This window comes from Nannospalax galili, unplaced genomic scaffold (assembly GCF_000622305.1).
Source record: "Nannospalax galili isolate Female #2095 unplaced genomic scaffold, S.galili_v1.0 scaffold83, whole genome shotgun sequence".
Taxonomy (NCBI): Eukaryota; Metazoa; Chordata; class Mammalia; order Rodentia; family Spalacidae; genus Nannospalax; species Nannospalax galili.
The window spans coordinates 935,661-956,234 of NW_008352659.1; the positions used below are offsets into that span (position 1 = coordinate 935,661).

The 20,574-nt window shown below is 41.5% G+C and overlaps 1 protein-coding gene across 2 annotated transcripts in view; it reads right to left on the reverse strand.

The window, feature by feature from the left end:
* Sh2d4b (SH2 domain containing 4B) overlaps positions 1-20,574 on the reverse strand; it is an 88,376-nt gene that overhangs the window by 56,797 nt on the left and 11,005 nt on the right. Inside the window, exons 2-3 of one of the 2 annotated variants that reach the window (XM_008849816.2) lie at positions 10,988-11,147; positions 9,265-9,412 (exon numbers count right to left, since the gene is read on the reverse strand). In XM_008849816.2, the coding sequence (XP_008848038.1) occupies positions 9,265-9,412; positions 10,988-11,147 (308 nt within the window). Of the gene's footprint in view, positions 1-9,264; positions 9,413-10,987; positions 11,152-20,574 lie in introns of both variants that reach the window. The other variant, XM_008849817.2, reaches the window with a different exon arrangement.

Sequence of the window (20,574 nt, forward strand, 5' to 3'; positions counted from 1 at the left end):
AGAGAGAGAGAGAGAGAGAGAGAGAGAGAGAGAGAGAGAGAGAGAGAGAGAGAGAATGAATGAATGAATTACCATGAGAGAGAGGACAAGGGGAAGCAAGAGGAGCCTCTTCAATGAACATCCTTCCTTCATTTCTGGACCAAATCCCCAAGCAATCTCCCTGAGGAGTTTCTGACTTTTTATAACCTTTAAGGGGTAGTGGGAAGTTTCATATCATGTGATTTGATTCAATACAGTGTACATGACAGGAAACATGAAGAAGCCAGGTACTATAAATTAAGAGCTGTCCCAGAGAGAGCTGCCAAAATGCATGGCCTGATTCAGGCTGTGGTATTAGGAGCAGGCCCCTGTTCTAATAGAGATGCTCTCTGATACTCAGGAGGTCTGCTGTAATAGGATACCAAACCAGGGCTTAAAGGCAAAATCACAGTAAAGGTACAAATTGAAGAACCACTTGGTTATGGACAGATGGGACTCAGTGGTGAGACTGAGAGAGAAAAAGCATATTAAGAGAAGACAGCCAATGTGTCCTGGGTCACTCCATCACTTACAACTTGAAATAAAGACTTGGAACCAGAAAAGGAGACTAATAAGGAAAGCCAGACAAAAACCCAGAAGGAAGGGTACCTGTTGGGTAACCAGGAAGAGACAGCATTTAAGGCAAAGACATGGTAAAGTGAGGTGAAGCCTACTGAGACATTACGAAGATGAAGAAGCCACCCTAGACAGCTGAGGTCACGGGGAATAACTGGATATCTTGGCAGAGAAGCCCTTGTACAGCAGAGGGACATCTATCCAGGCCCCAGAGAGAGACAGGCTGGAGATGATCACAGACAGCCCATGGGGATACTCAAGTTGGGGAGCTGCCGCTGAAGGGGAATGTGGAGTTAAGGTAGACATCAGAGAACAGCTTGGACTTTTTGCTATGAAGACAGATTTGGGAAGGATGAGTTGGGTGGTTGGCTTTAGATGGGAAATTGTAGGGCAGTTACTGACTTATGCAAAATTGAAACCCACATCTGTAACAATGCACAGTAAGTTGCTCTAACTAAAAGTCCTACTTCCTCTTCAGCAGAATCTCAGCAGCATGAAAATCACTCCTCACACTGGAACAGTCCTTCATGTTTTACCTGGTACATTCCCCGGGGCTCCTGCTCTCTGAAATGATTTCTGTGTCATTCAAGTCACAAGGCATAAGCCCAGGAAACCAGATGATTGGCACTTCAGATCCATCACTTGCCCACAGAGGTCTTCTACCCAGACACTCTTATCAAAGCCAAGAGCTTCAAACCATGTTCCTATTCCCTTAAATAGATATGAAATAGGTTAATTTGTCACACCATAGCACCACAGGTTGTATGGCTTAAATAAGCAAGTGTTTCCTCACAATTCTGAAGCTACAAGTCCTAACACAAGTCCAAGAGCATTATTTCATTCCAAGGCTCCTTAGCCAGCAGGAGGCCACCTTCCTACTGTATCCTCACTGTGTCCGATTTCTCCTCCTCTTCCTCCTCCTCTTCCTCCTCCTCTTCCTCCTCCTCCTCTTCCTCTTCTTCCCCCTCCTTCTTCTTCCTCTTCTCCTCCTCGTCTTCCTCTTCTTCTTCCTCCTCCTCCTCCTTCCTCAAAAGACGCCAGTCCTATTGTATTCCAGTCCAACCAACCGTAAAGATTTTGCTTTAGCTAAAGTTACTTCTGTAAAGACCCTGACTCCAAATATTGTTATGTTCTGAATAACTAGGAGTTAGGACCTCACTGTGTAGGTCTGAGGGGCATGGTACACAACTGGGCCCATAACCCCAGAGAAGGGACAGTACTGACGTGCCACAGATAAGCAGCATTTCTCCACTTCAGATTACAATGTGAGCTCCTACTCCACTGACTGTGGCTGACAGGAGGCAGAACATGAAGGAACAGTGTCACTGTCCCCCTCATTCTTTTCTGGAGGAGACACTGCCAAGGGAGCCAGAAGTCTGCAGCAGCCTCCCTTCTCAGTGGAAAATGACTGGTCATTTACTGTGATGAAGACAAGCTCTTCGGAAGGATGAAAACAACAAAGGAAAACAATTTTCAGCCACAAACGCACAGAATTGCATCTTTCTGTCCAAGGACTTGCTAAAATGACTCAACTCTCTTGTCTGAAATTGCCTAAAAATTCTCATCGTTGTGGCAACTCCCTGAATCATTCGACCAACCTGAGATCACAGAAGAAAAGTCCATCTTGGTAAGTTTAGCAGCCAAAGGTGACCCAGGCAAGAAGCAGATATTCAAACACTCACATTTCACTCAGGAAGGAAGCAGCCCTGGGCTGGCCACTCAAAGCCCTCTGAGTAGTCTGGATTATTAAGTCAGCTTCCCTGATAACCTCTCTGTAACAGCACACCACTGAGGCCTAGGTCTGCCTAACCCCAATGAAAAACGTCATTGAGACAAATGCTTTTTCTTGAGGACAACATCATTTTCTGCTGTGATTCTGGCTCCCACCAGACCACTATGCTCTGTGAGAAGCTCCATTCCAAAGGGATAGTGCTGGAACTGTGCCCTGTGCCTTTCCTTCCTCCCTCACAGCCCACAGTGCAGGGCCTGGTAGACAGTGGGGCTTTTTAAATGCAAGTGGAGGGATGAATTAATGAGGATTAAAGGGAAGACAGGGCTTGTGATAACCCCTCAGAGGGAAATGGTGAGCCAGATCACCATGTTCTGTCCCTGTCAGTCTTGTCGAGAGTCTGCGGTTTCCAAGAGAAAAAATGAAACATGAAAAATGGGACCCCCACTTGTGATCTTATTGGGAATAAGGCAGATATGGTGGCAGCTGGAGCAGATATCATACAGTCACCAAAATGAATCCACCCTAAAAAGAGAAAAAAGCAAAAGAGAGTGACCTCAAACAGAAAATGGGAGGAAACTGGAAACCTTCACTGTTTCTTGTCAGGGAAACTGGGAGGAAGTGAGGATTAGCAGAGGGCTTGGAAGTAGAGAGGGAAAGTCAAAGGATAAAAGAAGAAAACAGGATTCTCAGTGTGCCTTGTTCTTAATCTTAAGCAGGAACAACACCAGAAGCAACTTTACAATCAGGAGGGGGATAGTGGGGTACAACGTTTATCTAGCCTCAGTTTTTTTTTTTTTTTTTCTTTAGAAGCACTGTGTTCAAGTGGCATCAGCCACAAGAGCATGGTTGGTTGGTTGGTTGATTTGTTTATTTATTTATTTATTATTTATATGTCCTGGTGCAGTGCTATGGATTGAATTCAGGCCTGTGAGTGTGCTAAGCAAGTATTCAACCTCTGAGCTACAGCTACAGCCAGATGGTTTTTAAAACCAGATTCCTGATTCTCACTGTGTTCTTTATGGAACTTAGATTGTCAACCCTACAGGATTCTGAGATTTATGTTTTTCCATTTTCTAAAGTGAATTTTCAATTTTATATTTTCTACAATCTGGAGAATTAGCAAAATCTGCCTATATCCTCAAGGCACATCATCTATCCCAAACGAGCCCTGCCACTACTGGGCTCCTCAGTCAGGTTCTCTTGGCTCTAGCCTCCACCCCATCTCCCTCTTCTGTATGGTTGAGAAACCTCCAAATGGCCTATTCAAGTCTGCACCCATGTTCCCCTCACACTGCAGAAGGGCGCTCCCATCCACCACCCCTCAGGCTGGGAGGACTGTATCCAAGTCTGCACCCATGTTCCCCTCACACTGCAGGAGGGTGCTCCTATCCACCCACCCTCAGGCCGGGAGGATTGTCCCCAGGTCTGTACCCATGTCCCCCTCACACTGCAGAAGGGCACTCCCATCTACCACCCCTAAAGTCGGAAGGACTAACAGACATCAAGCCCTGTTGGTTTTACCACCCATGCTTCTCTATGTCAAGCCTTTTCTTTTCACCCCACAGTCACAGACTCTGTCCCAACTTCACATTTTGATCGTTGCAAAACATTTCCTAACTGATCTCCTTTTCTGAAGTTTTAACTTGAAATATACCATCACCACCATCCTAAAATTGACCCAATTATGCCTTTCTGTATCAAGACCCTGTTTTTCCCACAAAGGACAGACCACTCTCCTAAAGTAGCATTCAAAGGCCCTACAACCTACCCTTCTAGGTTTACATCTAGCTCCACCCATCACAGGTACCTAGGCTCATAGGTATCTCCAGCAGACCATTCTTCATTCCACGGGTCTCCTCTGCTTCTGCCCCAGCTGAAGCTAAACCCTTGGTTGGACTCATTCCCTGGGATGTGCTGGCAAAACCTGGAGGGGCCCAGTGATGCGTTGGTGCATCAGTGCCCTCCACATAGTGCCCTCCACATAGCTGCATAGCTGCTTTCTCTCCATGTGGCTAGCTTGGGCTTCCTTTCAACATGGTAGCCAAGAGGATAGACCTACCTATGGGAGACTCCTCAAAGTGAGCATTACAAGGGGCAAAAGCAGCACCTCAAGTCTTCCTCAACAGTTCCACAGGCAGAACACATTCAAGTACCTCACACATACAGGAAAGCTGTCCAATTATGCCCATGTTTATAATATATTCACTCTAACCCAGATTGAAAACAGCATCAATTAACAAGGAAGAACTGGAAAATAATAAAGCACAGTATGCTCATTCAACCTTACAAAGCTGTTAAGTGAGTACAACAATGTGAATAAATTTTGAAAACAACTGAGTATTAAGCAGGGTGATTTATATAAGTAATTACATAATTCATAAAAAATTAAATCAAAAGGAAATAATATGGGAATGTGAGTCATTAGTAATTTTAGAAATATTGTTGTTTTTAAATATCAGCCACAAATAGGAAAATATTATTTATTACAATTGTGAGTTAGAGATTCAAATATTTTATATTATTTTCTATATTTTTATTTAAATGCTTTATTTAAAAAAACAAAAAACACTTGACAGTGCATACCTGTACTCCCAGCACTCAGGAGGGAGGCTAAAGTGGAAGCATTTTGAGTTTGAGGCCAGCTGGCCTACATAGTAAGTTCCAGATTAGCCTGAGCTCCATAGTGGGACCATGTCACAAAATAAATAATAAAGAATTAAATGAACTATTTGCAAAAAGGGGTTTTAATTAAAAGTTACAGGGAATCATTTCTGCTACATTCCACACAGCAAAGCTTTTCTCAAGGCCAATGCAGACTCAAGGGGAGGGGAGAAGAACCCACCTCTAAAAGAAGTTGCAAAGAATTTGTGGCCAGCCACCTATAGCCCACCAGAAAATCCTTCTGAGATTATATTTCAGCCTAACTATTTCTTAGGATGAAGAACTCCATATAATGTGTAAGTAGGGTACTAGAGAAAGACCCAATGAGAAATTACCTTAGCTCCTAACCCCTGGACCTAGACCGGTTCCCTCAGAGTCCTGTTTTAATGATCCTGATAAGCAGCTGCCCAAAGCCTCCCCTCCAGGGCTCTCAGGTGGACGCACATTTCTGAGGTGCCACAAAATAAAGCCATGGTAAGTCAGGGTGACTATCTCTATTCAAGTTCAAACGTTCATACTTAGAAAAATAACTTTTAGAACAAAGACACATCATAACTATAATTTTTTGGAAATAACACCAAAAACCTAGACTTGACTCTTCAGTGACTCTTCAGTGACCTGGTCAGGTGGGCTTACTGACCCCAATGGGAGCCCTGGCAGAGAGCACCTCACAGTGTATCAACTTCTAGCACTGAGGCTCTCAAAGATACCATCAACTAGAGAATCTCTACCAGGAACATGATCGCTCTGTGATCTCCCTGCACAGTGAGTGCAGAACCCAGCTCGACCTCCCTCCTCACCCACCATCTGAACTCTGCCCCATGTGCAGAAGAAGGCAAAAATGGGGCCGATAATTAATCACTGCTGGAGATACAGAAACAAAACTCGTCTTCTTCCTCAGCAAACTTAAATAATAATATGCAAAACCCAACAATATAAATATTTGGGGGGTGAATACTACTTTGTTTAAAAACTCAAGGGAATGTCTCTTCAAAAAATACATCTCACTCTTGCCAGGAACAGTGGTTCATGCCTTTAATCCCAGCACTCTGGAAGCAGAAGCCAGAAGATCTGTGTGAGATCAAGGGCCTGGTCTACATGAGTTCCAGACCAGGTAGGGTTACAGGGAGACCCTGTCTCAAAAAAATAAAGTATAACTCATAGAAAACCTAACAGCAATTACAATAGGTTTAAGAATCCTGAATGAGCAGGACATGGTAGCACACACCTATAATTCAAGCAACTCAGGAGGCAGAGGCAGAAAGACAGGAAGCTTGCCATGAGTTCAAGACCAGCCTGGGCTACATTGGTGGGACCCTGCCTCAAAAAACAACAAACAAACAAACAAAAACCTGCAGGCAGTCTCATTTATGATAGTAATTTGTGTGTGTGTGTGTGTGTGTGTGTGTGTGTGTGCGCGCGCGCGCACGCACAAAACCTATACTTTAACTAAAAATAAAGTTTGGAGTGCTCAAAGAAACTTTCACCAGAGTCGAAAAAGTAAAAGAAGTCCATGGATTTATATAATTAAGTTACAAAAGTGCTTGGAACTAAGTAGTTGTCATTTTCACAAGCACTTACTAAAAATTAACAAAGCTAGAATGCTGTGGATAGCAAGAAAAACGTTCCCAAAGAAGATTCAGTGATCCAATACTGTAAAAATGTCTGTTTTCCACAAGCATAGCTCCAACTAGATGCCACTCTAATAAAAATCACTGTGGGTTTTATTTGAGGGGAAGAACAGTAAGAAAATCATTCAAAAATTCTACTGGTAGAAAAGAATGGGTGAGCTGATTAGCCAAAGACATTTTGAAAATGAAGAAAAATGATGGCATTCTTACTTAAATAGGTGTTGAAATTATTTTAAAGCTACAATAATTAAACGATTAAGTCTGGCTCAAGAATAATAAATCACAGAGGAAAAATGAAGAGATCTAGACTTACAAGTTAAAAAGTGAAAGACCAGTCAAAGCAGCAGGCCTCTGGGAAGCCAGAAGACAAATTGCATACTAAATAACGTTAAAATAACTCGCTAACCATTTAAAAAAATAGAGTGTTTTATTATGAAATTCCCTCAAAGTGAAGAGAAATGAAATGCAGAGAAACAAAACCATGAAAGGTATATAAAAGTTAGGTTGGTAATTTTATAAGCTTATGGTAATAATTTTTCTGAACTTAAAACAAATGATAACGAGAAAGACTGAGGGGCCTAAGAGATAGCTCAGAGTTAAGAGCACTGGCTGCTCTTGCAGAGGACCTGGATTCAATTCCCAGCACCACGACACGTACATACATGCAGGCAACACACTCATACACAAAAAGGAAAAATAATAAATAAAAAATTTTAATAAAAAGAAAAAGATTGATAGATTTGACTCATGAGCGTTTTAAGCTTCTATACATGTGAAAACATAATAACCAAAACTAAGAATAAACAATGACTACTGAGGAAAATATTGCAATATAAATGGTTTTTAAAAGAACACCCTTATTATCTAATCTTTACTGGGGAGGGGAAAGGTTCTAAAGTCGGTAAATGTTATGCATTAATGCTCTGAAACCCTCCATGCAGAGACTGAACCAAGCTCCAGCCTCGCTTACAGCTCATAAGACCATGTTCCTGGGAGTACTCCAGAGCTCACCAAAGTGACCATCTGAGAAAGCACAGTGCTGCCAAGAATACGCACTATGTAGTTTTGCCCATACCCAGTGAGAGGTGCCTGGCCTTGGGACACTTACTGCAGGAGCTTGTAGTTGTGACTACGTTTCTGGAGGTCCAGAGAGCTGTTCCTTGGAACTGTAACCACAGGAAGGAAGAGGTGCTCCATCTCCCAGCCTCCTTGGGAGGACGGGACACCAGCTTCAGTAACTGTTGGCCGGCAAACACAGCACCTAGTCTAATCACACACATGCTGACTAGTGTTCCAGATTCTTCTCTAACTCTTCTCGGAGCTGGTTCTCCACTGCCCTGCCCTCACCTATGGGTTCAAATGCCTCTCTGCCCACACCTGAAGCTCTCTCCACAACTGTCGGTAGTTATTGGGGAAGAAAAAAAAAAAAAAAACCATTTGTTTGTGTTTTGCGATTTGTTTTTTAGCAAGTATTGGGAATGAAACCCAGGGCCTTATGCATGCTATAACCCCACCCCACAAGTTCTGTTTCCATGTTTTAACTAACATCTGGCTGTGTTTGCCTTTGACAATAAAATTTACAAAATAGTACAATGTTGAGATTGAGCACAATTTTTATTTTGTGTTTTGTTTTCTATTAAATAAATGTATTGATCTTGTGCAAAAATTAATGTTCTCGGGTAATTTAAGCTTCCTACCTGTCCTAATCTCATTTCTGTTGCTGTAATGAAATACCCTGACAAAAGCAACTGAGGTGAGAAAGGGTTTATCTTAGGTCGCAGTTCCAGATCAGTCCGTCACAGCAGGAAGGTCAAGGCAGCAGGAGCTTGAAGCACCTGGTTGGGTCACGTCCAGTCAGGAGCAGAGAGATGACAGCACGCATACTTACACTCAGCTCACCTCCTCTTTGCTAGAGCCCAGGCCACAAACTCAAAGAATGGTGCTGCCCACTTTGAGTCTGGGTCTTTCCACATCAATTAATATAATCAAGATGACCCCACAGGCAGGCCACCTACTGTGGACAATTCCTCATTAAGACTCCCTTCCCAGATTATTCCAGTTGACACTTCACACTAACCATCATGCTACCAGAGAGAAATGAAATTCATGTATCAATGCCAAAGTCTCCTGGGAACCGTGGATAACTCCAGGTTACCAAATACTCTCTATCCTAGGTCCAAAAACTTTACATATATCCTCTCTAAATCCTGATTTTAAAAAAAGAGCTCAAGTAGACTATTCTTATTACAATGTTCCCCAAAACAAGGTGATGACTCAGAGTTCAGCAAGCTTCCGGGGGTCACAAAGCAGTAAGTCATAGAGTTGGAAGTGGGTGGATCTCAGCTGACCTAACCAGAAGCCCAGGACTACCTTTGCAATATAGACAGTCTACAGTCTGCTAACTCTGTACCCAACCACTGTTCATCTTGGCAGTTCTTTTTCTCTGTCTGACCCTTATCTGTTCAAGAAGTGGATGGGCCCTAAAGTGTGTCAAGTTCCTTCCTGCTCAGACATGCCAGACTTCTGTCTCATAAAGCACCCAGGACCAACCAGTGGCCAAGGACAGGTACAAACCAGATACCAGTCCCACTGGCCTTAGAGGCTAGAAGCTGGTACCCCACACAGGTGGCCCATGTACTGACCCACCTTGAATTCCTCATGGATACGTTCCTCTAGGATTTTAGCAGCTTTTCGGTCCTCCGTCTCCACTTTCCACTTCTCCGCCAGGATCCGGGCTTTCTCATTGGCCAGGGCATCCCGGAACTTCTTGGTGATCTCTGCTTCCTTCTGTCTCCTTCCAAGAGAGCACCAGCAGGAATGAGCTCCAGTGAAAAACTAAAGGATCGTGTCATAATGCAACTTCAAATGAAATGGTGAGCAACCTTCCCTTGATATACAGATAGCAAATAAAAGGTCAAGAGTGCTCATACTGCAAAGGAGGGGAGGGAAAAAATCGCTTTCACGTGTAGAGGGTAAATCAGCAGGACCATTCTGGAGACAGGAAAACAAGACATGAAAATCCTATTTCTCATCAGGTAAGTTTCATAACAAGAAATAATGAACAACTCAAATGTCTATCAAAAGGAACAATAAGTTGCATTTTTTTGTGTGTAACAAAACCCTGTATCAGAATCTTGAATAGCCTTGTGAATTTGACCTGATCAATTTGTCAAGATGTGAATAAAGGAGTTTGCAAAACATGTGTCACTTAAATACTCTGTTTATCTTGGGTATTGGTTGCTGAGTGTTCTTTAATTCTTTATCATTTTCAGTGTTGTTTACTTATTTTTACAATTAAAATGCTATCAGGACTCAAGGTGGGGAGGATATTGAAGGTGCAATCACATGGAATTCCAAGTTTAAACAACAACAACAACAAAAAAAAAAATGTTAAAAGTCCAAATGTCCCTGGGGATTCAGCTATCCATCTGCTGTGAAAATGTGGATAACAGGCCAAGGGATAGCAGATGACCAAAGAGAATCTTACTGCTGGACCAATCCTCTGAGAACCCAACAGAGTGGGAAGGGCTGAGGAGATGGCTCAGTCAGTAAAGTGCTTGCCTTATGAGCACAAGGAACTGAGTTCAGAGCCCCCCCCCAACACCCTTGTAAAAATCTGGGTGCAGTTGTACGTGTGTATAATCCCAGTACTGGGGAGGCAAAGATGGGGGTCTCTGGGACTCACTGATCACCCAACTTAGCAAATTGATGAGCTCTGGGTTCCATGACAGAGCCTGTCTCAAAAAAGTAAGATAGAGGACTAGAGAGATGGCTCAGCCGTTAAGAGCACTGGCTGCTCTTGCAGAAGACTCGGGTTCAATTTCCAGCACCCACATCATAGCTAACAACCATCCATGACGCCCTCTTCTGACCTCCTTGGGCTATACAAGACACGGATGCACTTACATACATGCAGGCAATACACTCATACATGTGAAATAAAAGTAATAAATTACATATATATATATATTAAGATGGATAAACATAGAGGAAGATACCTGACATTGATCTCTGGCCTTCCACATACATACACACAATCACATGTACATGAGCACAAGAACACATAGACAGACAGACAGACAGACAGACATATAAAATATGTTGTACATACTCTCCAGGTGAATCCTAACCACGTGCATATAAGAAGGGGTTTTAGGGTGTTAAGCCACACTACCACCACTGATAGGAGAAAATTGAGATCCTAGATCAGCTGGTTGGAGGGTCAGGAACTTGAACCCACAATGTTGACTGCAGAACTTAGCATAACCTGCCACTGACTGGCACCTGCTTTTTCTACTCACAGCTGTGGACTTACCCAGGGGTCCAGGCTCAGGCCCCACCCAGCACCCTCCCAGCTGGCACCTCTCACCAGAGCTCCTCAGCCTCTCTCTGAGCTTGCAGCCGTGCTCTCTCTGCAATCAGCTCCTCGGAGATCTCTTCATAGGGCTTGTCTCCAGGGCCTTCACCCATGACCCACACCCAGACCTCGCCATCTGCTCCCAGCAGCCACTGGATGTGCTTGTTGCTTGCTGCCTCACGGTGAAAGTAGGAAGAGAAAAAAGAAGAAACACATCTGATTTCCAATTAAGGAGCAAGTTAAGCTGGTACCTATTGAATGGTCAACAGCCACGAGTGCCCTCCAGGGAGCAACACAACAGCTAACCCAGTGCCCCAGCACTGAGATGAGCTCTCATGAGGTCTGCATCTAGGAGAACATCAAAAGACAGTGTGGCACTATCTGTAGGAAGTGGCTAGTGACACTCCTGAGTTTAGGCAGTCAGGTACCAGTGAGCCTTCTTTGCCTGCTCACTGTCCTTCCTGCCGGCTGACTAGAAAGAAGAAATCAGAAATTTGCAAGTAAAGCAGCCTGGGTCTTGAAGTCATTGTGATATACATTACATTGTCATTTGAACAAGAAAAGAACCTCTACTAGATTCAGCCCGGAGAGCCCTCAGTTTGTCAATAACAACAGGTTCCACTGATGACTGTGACTAAAGTGATAAGGAGCTGTTAAACAGGAACTGTGTGTCCTCACCTTACCAGTTGGTGGTAAGTGACACCAGCAGGTGGAACAGCTGGAGATCTGTGTCATGGAAGAACAAAGCAGTGGGTCAAAATGCCACTGATGTATTATAACTTAAGTCCTGTGTTTTCTGGATCTGTCGTTCTAAAGGAGAAGTTGAACATGAGACATTAGTAATGTGTGTCAGCTGCATCCAGCACAGTGCTAAGAGGAAAAAGAACCGAATTCAAGAAGGAATCTAATGCTTTGCAAGTGGAAATGAAAGAGAACAGAGAAAATATAGAAATCTGGCGCTCCATGAGATTGAAAAAAAAAAAACCACTTTCTAGGCTCCAAATTGCCAGAGATGAGCTGAGCTGTGCATGACTGTAATCCCCCCACTCAGTAGGTGCTCAGACAAAAGAATAATGAATTCCAGGCCAACCTCGGCTACATGGTGAGAACCTGTCTCAAAAAAAAAAAAAAATGCAAGAGATAAACTTTTTAAGAGTTTTATAACTGTTTGAGATGAATAAGGTGACCCAGGACATAAACACTGTGGCTGTGAGCATGCGCCTTCCCAACTGCCACTTTGAGCAGATGTTGCTGACCAGAATCACAGCCTTGGATCTGGGTCTTTCCTGGGACCATGTTTCCCAAAGGCTGCTCCAGTCTCTGGCTGAGCCTGGACTCATAACTGGGACATCTGACTTCCTGCTAAACCTTCCTTGCACTGCATGGCTATCTAGAAACCCCCCCGCCCAGCCTCCCTCTCTCCATCGCTCAAGGTCAAGTGAGAAATTTTTAAATATCTATTTATTTTAAATAATGATACACTGCATTATACAAAATGGTTTTATGATAAAAAAAAAAAAGGTATATATTCTAAAACAAAAGAGTCGTCATTCAGGCCCTACTCACTGGCCCCTCCAGATTCAACCGCCTCCCCTTCCAGGCCCTTGCTTCCTGAAGCTCTGTTCCCATCCCCTTCTCCCACAAACGCCTTCCACTATCCAGACCTCTACTCTTTTTTTTTTTTTTACAAGATCGATTTTATTATCAGGAAACAATTATACATAAGTAAATAGTTTTTTAAGGAATTTAAATTTTAATATGGGCATTCCCATAATACAAGCCTAATTCTAAAGACAATATATGTATTACCCAGTTTCAACCATCTAAGTCCTACTATAGTTCAATATGTCTTGTGCCCCAAGGGTGTTCTAGCAAACATGGTAGGTGAGGTGACTCTTTTTTTTTTTAATAATTTATTGAGAATTTCATACATGTGTATAAGGTGTTTTGATCAAATCCATGCCCACTCCCTCCCCTCCAACTCCTCCCATATCTCCCCATCACTTTTTTCTGATAACTTCATGACCTCTTTCTTCCTCTTTGATTTATTTATATATTTTTATGGGAATTTGGCTACTCTAACATACCCCCTTCTGAAGAGGTAACCCTAAAATCTTTTAAGGATTAGATAAGAGCTCCTAAATACTTCAACATTTATGACCTTTGGAATGGAGTATGTTGCTAAGAGGCCCAAAGACATTTTAACTTTTAGCCAAAAAACTGGCTACTTTTCTTTTGGGTCTTTTTACCCTAACTGCCCTCTGCTCTCTACTCTTTTGACACTTTTGCTGACGTAAGTAAGTATGACGACTTTCTTCCTCCTGACATTGAGGATTATAACCATATAAGAATTCAATGGTAAGAGAATCTTTATTACTGTCCGAAAGATCAATAACGATTAGGAGAAAAAATGAAGACGTTGAGGAAGAAATTTGCCTGCATTGGTACTGCCATTAAGCATCCAGGATGTGAAGGAATTAGCTACGGGGTGACCAGCACAAGAACACGTGCCAGTTCCTGACAGACGTGGCCTCTCTGACGATGATCAACCGCAGTTCGTGGGTTTAAAGTACTCGTGGCTCTCAGAAGTTTAAGTGAGGATTTCCTCGCCATATGTAGAATTTCCCTTCTGTCCCTTGTCACAAGTTTAAAAATCACATATAATGTAATAATTTAGGGTCCACTTTTCTTTTTTTTTTTTTAATGTGTATGTGTGTGTTGTCTGCATATACCATTAAGTACACCCATGCATATAATACCCGCAGAGGCCAGAAGAGGGCATCAGATCCCCTGGAACTGAAGTTACAAACAGCTGTTAACCACCACAGACCAAACTAAATCTGGGTCCTCTGCAAGAGAAGTCAGAGCTCTTAACTGCTGAACCATCTCCCCAGTCTTTTGTGGGGGGGGTCCACTTTTATCTTGGACTAGTGTAACTCCTTTATACAATAAACTGAAATGAGCTTTTTTAAAAACTGAATCATCAGGGCTGGAGAGATGGCTCAGCAGATAAGAACACTGACTGTTCTTGCAGAAGACGCAGGTTCAAATCCCAGCACCCACACGGCAACTAACAACTGTCTGTAACTCCAGTTCCAGGGGATCCGACACTCTTTTCTTTCCTCCATGGGCATTGCATGACACGGGTGCACTTACCTACGTGCAGGCAATACACGCATACACATAAAAGAAAATAAAAATAATAAATAAAACATTTTTAAAATGAATCATCATGGGAAAACATAGAAGGAAAGTTCAATGACATTGGTCTTGGAAATAGGCATTTTGTATGTGAACCAAAAGTACAGGCAATAAAAGCAAAAATAGACCAATGGGATTATTCCAAACCAAAAAGCTTTTACACAGCCAAGAAAACAATTTTCAGAGTGAAGAGACAAACTATGGAGGGAGAAAAAAATACTTGCAAACCACAGAGCTGGTAAAGGGTTGATATTCAAAACACACAAGGAACTCAAGCAACTCAATGTCAAGCAAATAAATAATTCAGTTTAAAAATTAGTAAAGGGCTTGAATAGACACTTCTTAAAAGAAGACGGACAAATAGCCAGGTATGAGAAAAAAAATGTTCAACATCATTTATCATCAGAGAACCTCAAAACCATAATGGGGTATCCCTCCACACCCATTAGAATAGCTAGTATCAAAACCTCCCACTGTATAAGTTTCTTAAAGTACACACATACACAACATAAAAAGATTAAAAGAAGTTACCTTATAACAGAGGTGCATTGCCCCTATTAGACACCATAGGCTTGCACACCCAATACCAGGAGTGGACACCCCCTTTTGAAGCTGCTGACCAGAGGTCCAATAGACCCTCAAAAATTACTGGTTAGTGCCTTTGCTTTAGATTACCTACCATAACTTCATGGTAAAACCCCATTGCTGAAGACACTACGTAGATGAGTGGTAGAAAAAACAAGAAATCAAACTAATGCTGACCTCAAAGCTTCATCTCTACTGGCTGGCATTCATAGTGTTGGAAGGTGCTATCCATGCTATTGTAAAAGAAAAGTAATCATCAACCTTCACCAGCTGTAAACCGTGAAAACTTACAATAGCAACCGGCCTGGCAAGAGATGCCCAGTGGTACAACAGTAGCACAAATGCTATGTGAGTAACCAACAAGTCTCTGATTGGCTTTAAGGTCCATTTCACAAGATGCAGCCTCTGTCTGGCACTGATATCAGGCCTAGAAACCTGTGGCTAAATAGGTCACATGTCATAAGGGAGAACCTACTACTATTATGCTACTAAATGGAAATAGTATTAGACGGACTCCTAATGACTTATTGTGATACCTATAGATTAATGCATATCTCAACTCTCACCAAAGAAACTTCTTCTTACAGCAGATGGTAATTAATAGAGAACCACAGGTAGTCAATGTGCAGAGAAAAATAGCCTGCATAGTGCTTAGCCCTGAATGGGACACCTATATCAAACTCTTGCCTACCAAGGCTCAGGGGTCATTGCAGAAGGGGAGCAGAAAGATTGTGAGAGCCAAAGGTGATGAATGCCCATAAGGAAAGTGTTTCCCAGATAGCTGGGCAGTTACTCATATGAACTCACAGCAGTTGTGACAGCATACACAAGACCCCCGTAAGCTCAAGCCAGACAAATTCCCAGAGGGGAGGAGGTGGGTAAGAAGTCCTGGGAACCCTAGCTGACCAACTATTAGCAACTGATAGCTGCCGGGAGAGAGTCAGTTTTCTTTATGGGTGTGACCCTGGGTAGGTTGACCGGGCTCTGGGGGATAGACCCACATTGAAGAGCAAATTAGACTCCATAGGCCTTAAAAAATAATAGAGGACATGAAATCTGGCATGAGGTAGTAAGGGGGTGCAGATGGGGAAGGGTCTGAATATGATCAAAATAAAAAATATTTAAATATATAAGATAAAAAGCTTGGGGGACATGAAAAAAGAGCATTTGTACAGTGTTGTAATAGTGTAAATTAATGCAGTCATTATTGAAAGCAGTACTGAAGTTTCTCGAAAAACTAAAACTAAAGATATGTACATATATATGTATATATATGTATATTATCCAAAAGAAGTGGTCAGTATATCAATGATGTCGTCACTCATGTTCACTGTAGCAGCGTGTAGAGCCAAGAAATGGCATTAACCTGTGTCCACCATGAGACGGAGAATAAAAAATAAAAAATAAAATAATGACTCAAAAAATGTGGTACATGTGCGAGTGGAATACTGTTTAACCTCGGAAAAGTGGGAAACCATATTTTCAACTGTGTAAGTGAACTTGGAGGACATTATGTTAAGTGAAATAAACCAAACATAAAAAGACAAATACCATAGGAACTCGCTGACATGTAGATTATACAAAGTTGTTACCAGGGAACCAGCGAGGGGAGTGAAGAGATGTTGGATTAAATAAATATGCGTGTCTCTAATTGCTCACATGGGAGGCATGCACTGGACTTAATGGATTGTCAAAAAAAAAAACCTTGAAATTGGGGTAAGTTAGGGGGATATGGGGAGAGCTGGAAAGGAAATGGTGGTAGGTATGATCATATTTTATTGTATATGTATGAAATTTCAAAGATAAAGAAAAATGTGAATGAATACACATCCATCTCATTAGTATGCAAATTTGCTTTCATCTTTAATAAATGGTAAAAATTTATGTACGCTAAAGATTTGCTCTAAAATAAATGTATGTTTTATTATAAAAAGTGATGTGCTTTTACATTTTTGCAAATCTATGCAGTGTCTAGCCGAAGCATAAGTGCTTCTCACAGCTGCTCCTGACTTCAGTCTCTCATGATACATCATTTTGGTTGAAGTATATAAATCATTTCATCCGTGTAAACTGGAAAAAGAAGAAAAAAGAAGACTTGATATCTTTTTTCAGATAGTCTCTGATACAGTAGTGTTAAGACTGAGATAAGTGGTAGATCCCTAAAGGTTACTTACAACAACGCTAAATCTAAAACAATATCAATAAAGCTATTGAGCTTCTTCATATTAAAATTCTCCCATCATATTAACGTCTTAGTTTTATCACTGCATTCTGATGACATAAGATGTTAGCATTAGGGGAAGTTAGGTGAGAACACTATGGGACTTCCCAAAACTCTTTTGCAACTCTTCTATAAGTCTAAAGTACTTCAAAATAAAAGGTTTAAGCATTTCTTAAGATACTATTTTTATTTATGTGTATGCATGTGTGTTGAAGTGTGAGTGTATGTGTGTGTGTGTCCCAGAGGCCAGATGAGGACATTATACCCCTTGGAGCTAGAGTTACAGGCAGTTGTGAGTCACCCAATGTGTGTGCTGGGAACTGAACTCCAGTCCTCTGGAAGAGCAGAAAGTATTAACTGTCTCTCCAGCTCCAAAGTTTAAAACATTTAAAAAGCGGGGCTGGAGAGCAGCAGTTAAGAGCACTGACTGCTCTTGCAGAGGACCCTGGTTCGATTCCCAGCACTCACATGGCAGCTACAAACTGTCCTTAACTCCAGTTCCAGGGGAGTTCCAGGGGAATCCGAAGCCCTCTTCTGACCTCTGCTGCACTGCACAACACAGGTGCCCTCACATACATGCAGGCAATACACTCATACACATAAAAAAATTTTTTTTTTAATTTTGAAAAGCAAAATGTAAAATTTCAGTGACACAGGCACAATGGTGAATGCCTGTGAGCTTATCTATCAGGGGACTGAGGAGGCAGAATCATGGGTTTGAGTCCAGTCTGATGACATAACAAGACCTTGTCTCAAAACAATTAAAATGCTTTAAATTTAAAAAGAAAAATCCACTAGTTCATTCCCAGCTTGAATGGATCTTTCATTTATTCATGATTTTGCTACTTTACTTATTGGTCCTATGGAAACATTGAGTCAATGAATTTTTTTTTTCCCTTTTGGTATTTTTGAGACAGGGTCTCACTGTAGCCCCAGCTATCCTGGAACTCACTATGTAGACCAGGCTGGCCTTGAGCTCACAGAGATCTGCCTGCCTCTGCCTCCAGAGTGCTGGGACTAAAGGCATGCACCACCACGCCTGACCCTTCAAGCAGATATTTCAAATATAAATTTTATATAACAATATCAAAAAAGTCACATCTTATGCAAAAAGTCATTACATACTGGGCGACTCATAAACTCATTTGTAGAAGACAGATATTTCCCAAAACTTTTAGCTTTTTGCTTGAAAGTAGGAGTTTTATCAGGGACGTGAATTTTGTCAGGTGCTTTTCTTGAAGTAACCAATTCACTCTGTTCATGTTTAAGTACGCGCATATGAAAAAATACATACAGTTGCCTGTCCATCTTCTTTTAAATAAAAATGATGCACCATGAGAGACTAGTTTACTGCATAAATGAAACAAGCACACAACCCTTTTCCTCATGGTGCTGAGTGTACTTTAATAGCAGAAATACTACACACAGCCCTCCCCTCTGTCACACAATAATAAAATGTTGACTGTTTCATCAAAAAAAATCAAAACACTAAAAAAAAAACAGAAAAAAATAAGGAAAAAATATATTTCAGTTCATTTCATTAGTTCAATATAACTCTGATGTCAAATTACAGACACAGACCAGTATCTGGTTTGGTTGGTTTTTGTTTTGCGGCGGGGGGGGGGGGGGTGTTTTTCTTTTCTTGAGACAGGGTCTCCCTGTAGTTTCAGCTGGCCTGGAACTCTCTATGTAGACCAGGCTGGTCTTGGTCTCACAGAGATCTGCCTGCTTCTGCTTCCCAGGTCCTAGGATTAAAGGTATACATCACCACACCTGGCAAGCACAATTTTTTTAAAATCTTAATAAAGGAGATTATTACAGAGTTTCACAACTGGCCACATGCAGAGAATAAGTGTTTGAGGGATGCCCAGCCCTAAGTGACATAGCTACAATGGAACCTCTACACCTAAGGCTCATGAATCATAGCATAACAGGAGGTAGAGAGAACACTAATGCATCTCTCAACTCTCACCAGCAACAGAAGCCAATATGCACAGAAGCCACAACTGGCCAAGGTGTAAAGAATAAGAGACTTCAGAGAGCATGTCTCTGGATAGGACTCCTATATTAAACCTCACACACCCACAGTTCAGGGACCATTGCAGAAGAGGGAGGTGGAAAGATTGTGCGTGATCATAAAGAAACACTCTTACAAGTGTCTGGGAACTTGCTCATATGAATTTACAGCAATGGTGACAGCATGCACAAGACCCACGCAAACTCTATCAGACCAAAATAAAACCAGCATAGAACTGGGAAAATGGGCAGGATGTCCCAACCTTAGCTGAGGAACTAATGGCAACTGACTACTGCCGGGGAGGGAGAGTTGATCTTTAAGGACCTCCTTAAGTGACTTTAGATAAGCTAACTAGACTCCAGTGGATAAACTCATACCAGGGACATCTAAGTACACAAACTTGACTCAATAGGCCTTAACATATATGACAGAATGCATGAAATCTGGTCAGGGGGCTATGGGGGCACAGGTGGGGTAGGGTATCTAACTATGATTAAGATGTATGAAATGCACAAAAATTTAATAAAAATATACATTGAAAAAATCTTAATACTAACAAATTGATTTCAGAAATGCTTAAAAGTATCAATGCTTTTTAGCCTATCTATGATAAATGGTTATACATGGTTATTGTAACTGTATAGTTGATCACAAGAATTCAAGCTTGGTTCAACATTCAAAAATTACTGTAATTTAGCCAGGCATAATAATTCATGCCTGTAATCTCAGCACTTGGGAAACAGAGGCTGGAGGATTGCTACAAGTTCAAGGTCAGCCCATACTCCACAGTGATTTCCAGTCCAGTCTGGGCTATATAGTGAAATTCTTTCTCAAAAACAAAACCTAAAAAATTAAAGTAATTCATCATATCTGCAGGCCAAAAATAAAACTGTATGATTATCTCAATAATTGCAGAAAAATGGGATAAACCAACATGCATTCTTAATAAAGATGTTCTCAGTAAACTAGAAATACAGAAGTTGTTCACTCTAATAAGACGCATTTGGAAAAAAAATAACCTCAAGTTACCATCACACTTAAAAATCAAAGATTGAACACATAAGATCAGGAACAAGACCAAGTTCTCTGGTCTCACCATATCCATCTAACACTGAACTCAAGATGCTAGTGTAACAAATCAAAAAAAAGCTATGAAAGATAAACATATCGGTAAAGAGGTGACAGATTTGTTTCTATTTTCTACGGCATGATCATTTACATATAAAATCTCAAAGAGCCTCCCCTCCTCAAGAAAAGGCTATTCAAACTAACAAATGATTTTATCACGGTCATAGAACATTAATTAGATCAACTCACAAAATTCATATTCTGTGCTTTAGAAAGAAATAAATTTTGAAAATACCACTTGAAATAGTAACTAAAATAGGAACTACTAAAGGATACTAATGAAGTATGTTCCCATCTGGGTGTGGTGGCATACACCTTTAATCCCAGCACTCAAGAGGCAGAGGCAGGTAGATCTCTGTGAGATCGAGGCCAGCCTGGACTACATAGTGAGTTCCAGGCCAGCTGGGACTACAGGGAGACCCTGTCTCAAAAAGACAAAAATAAATA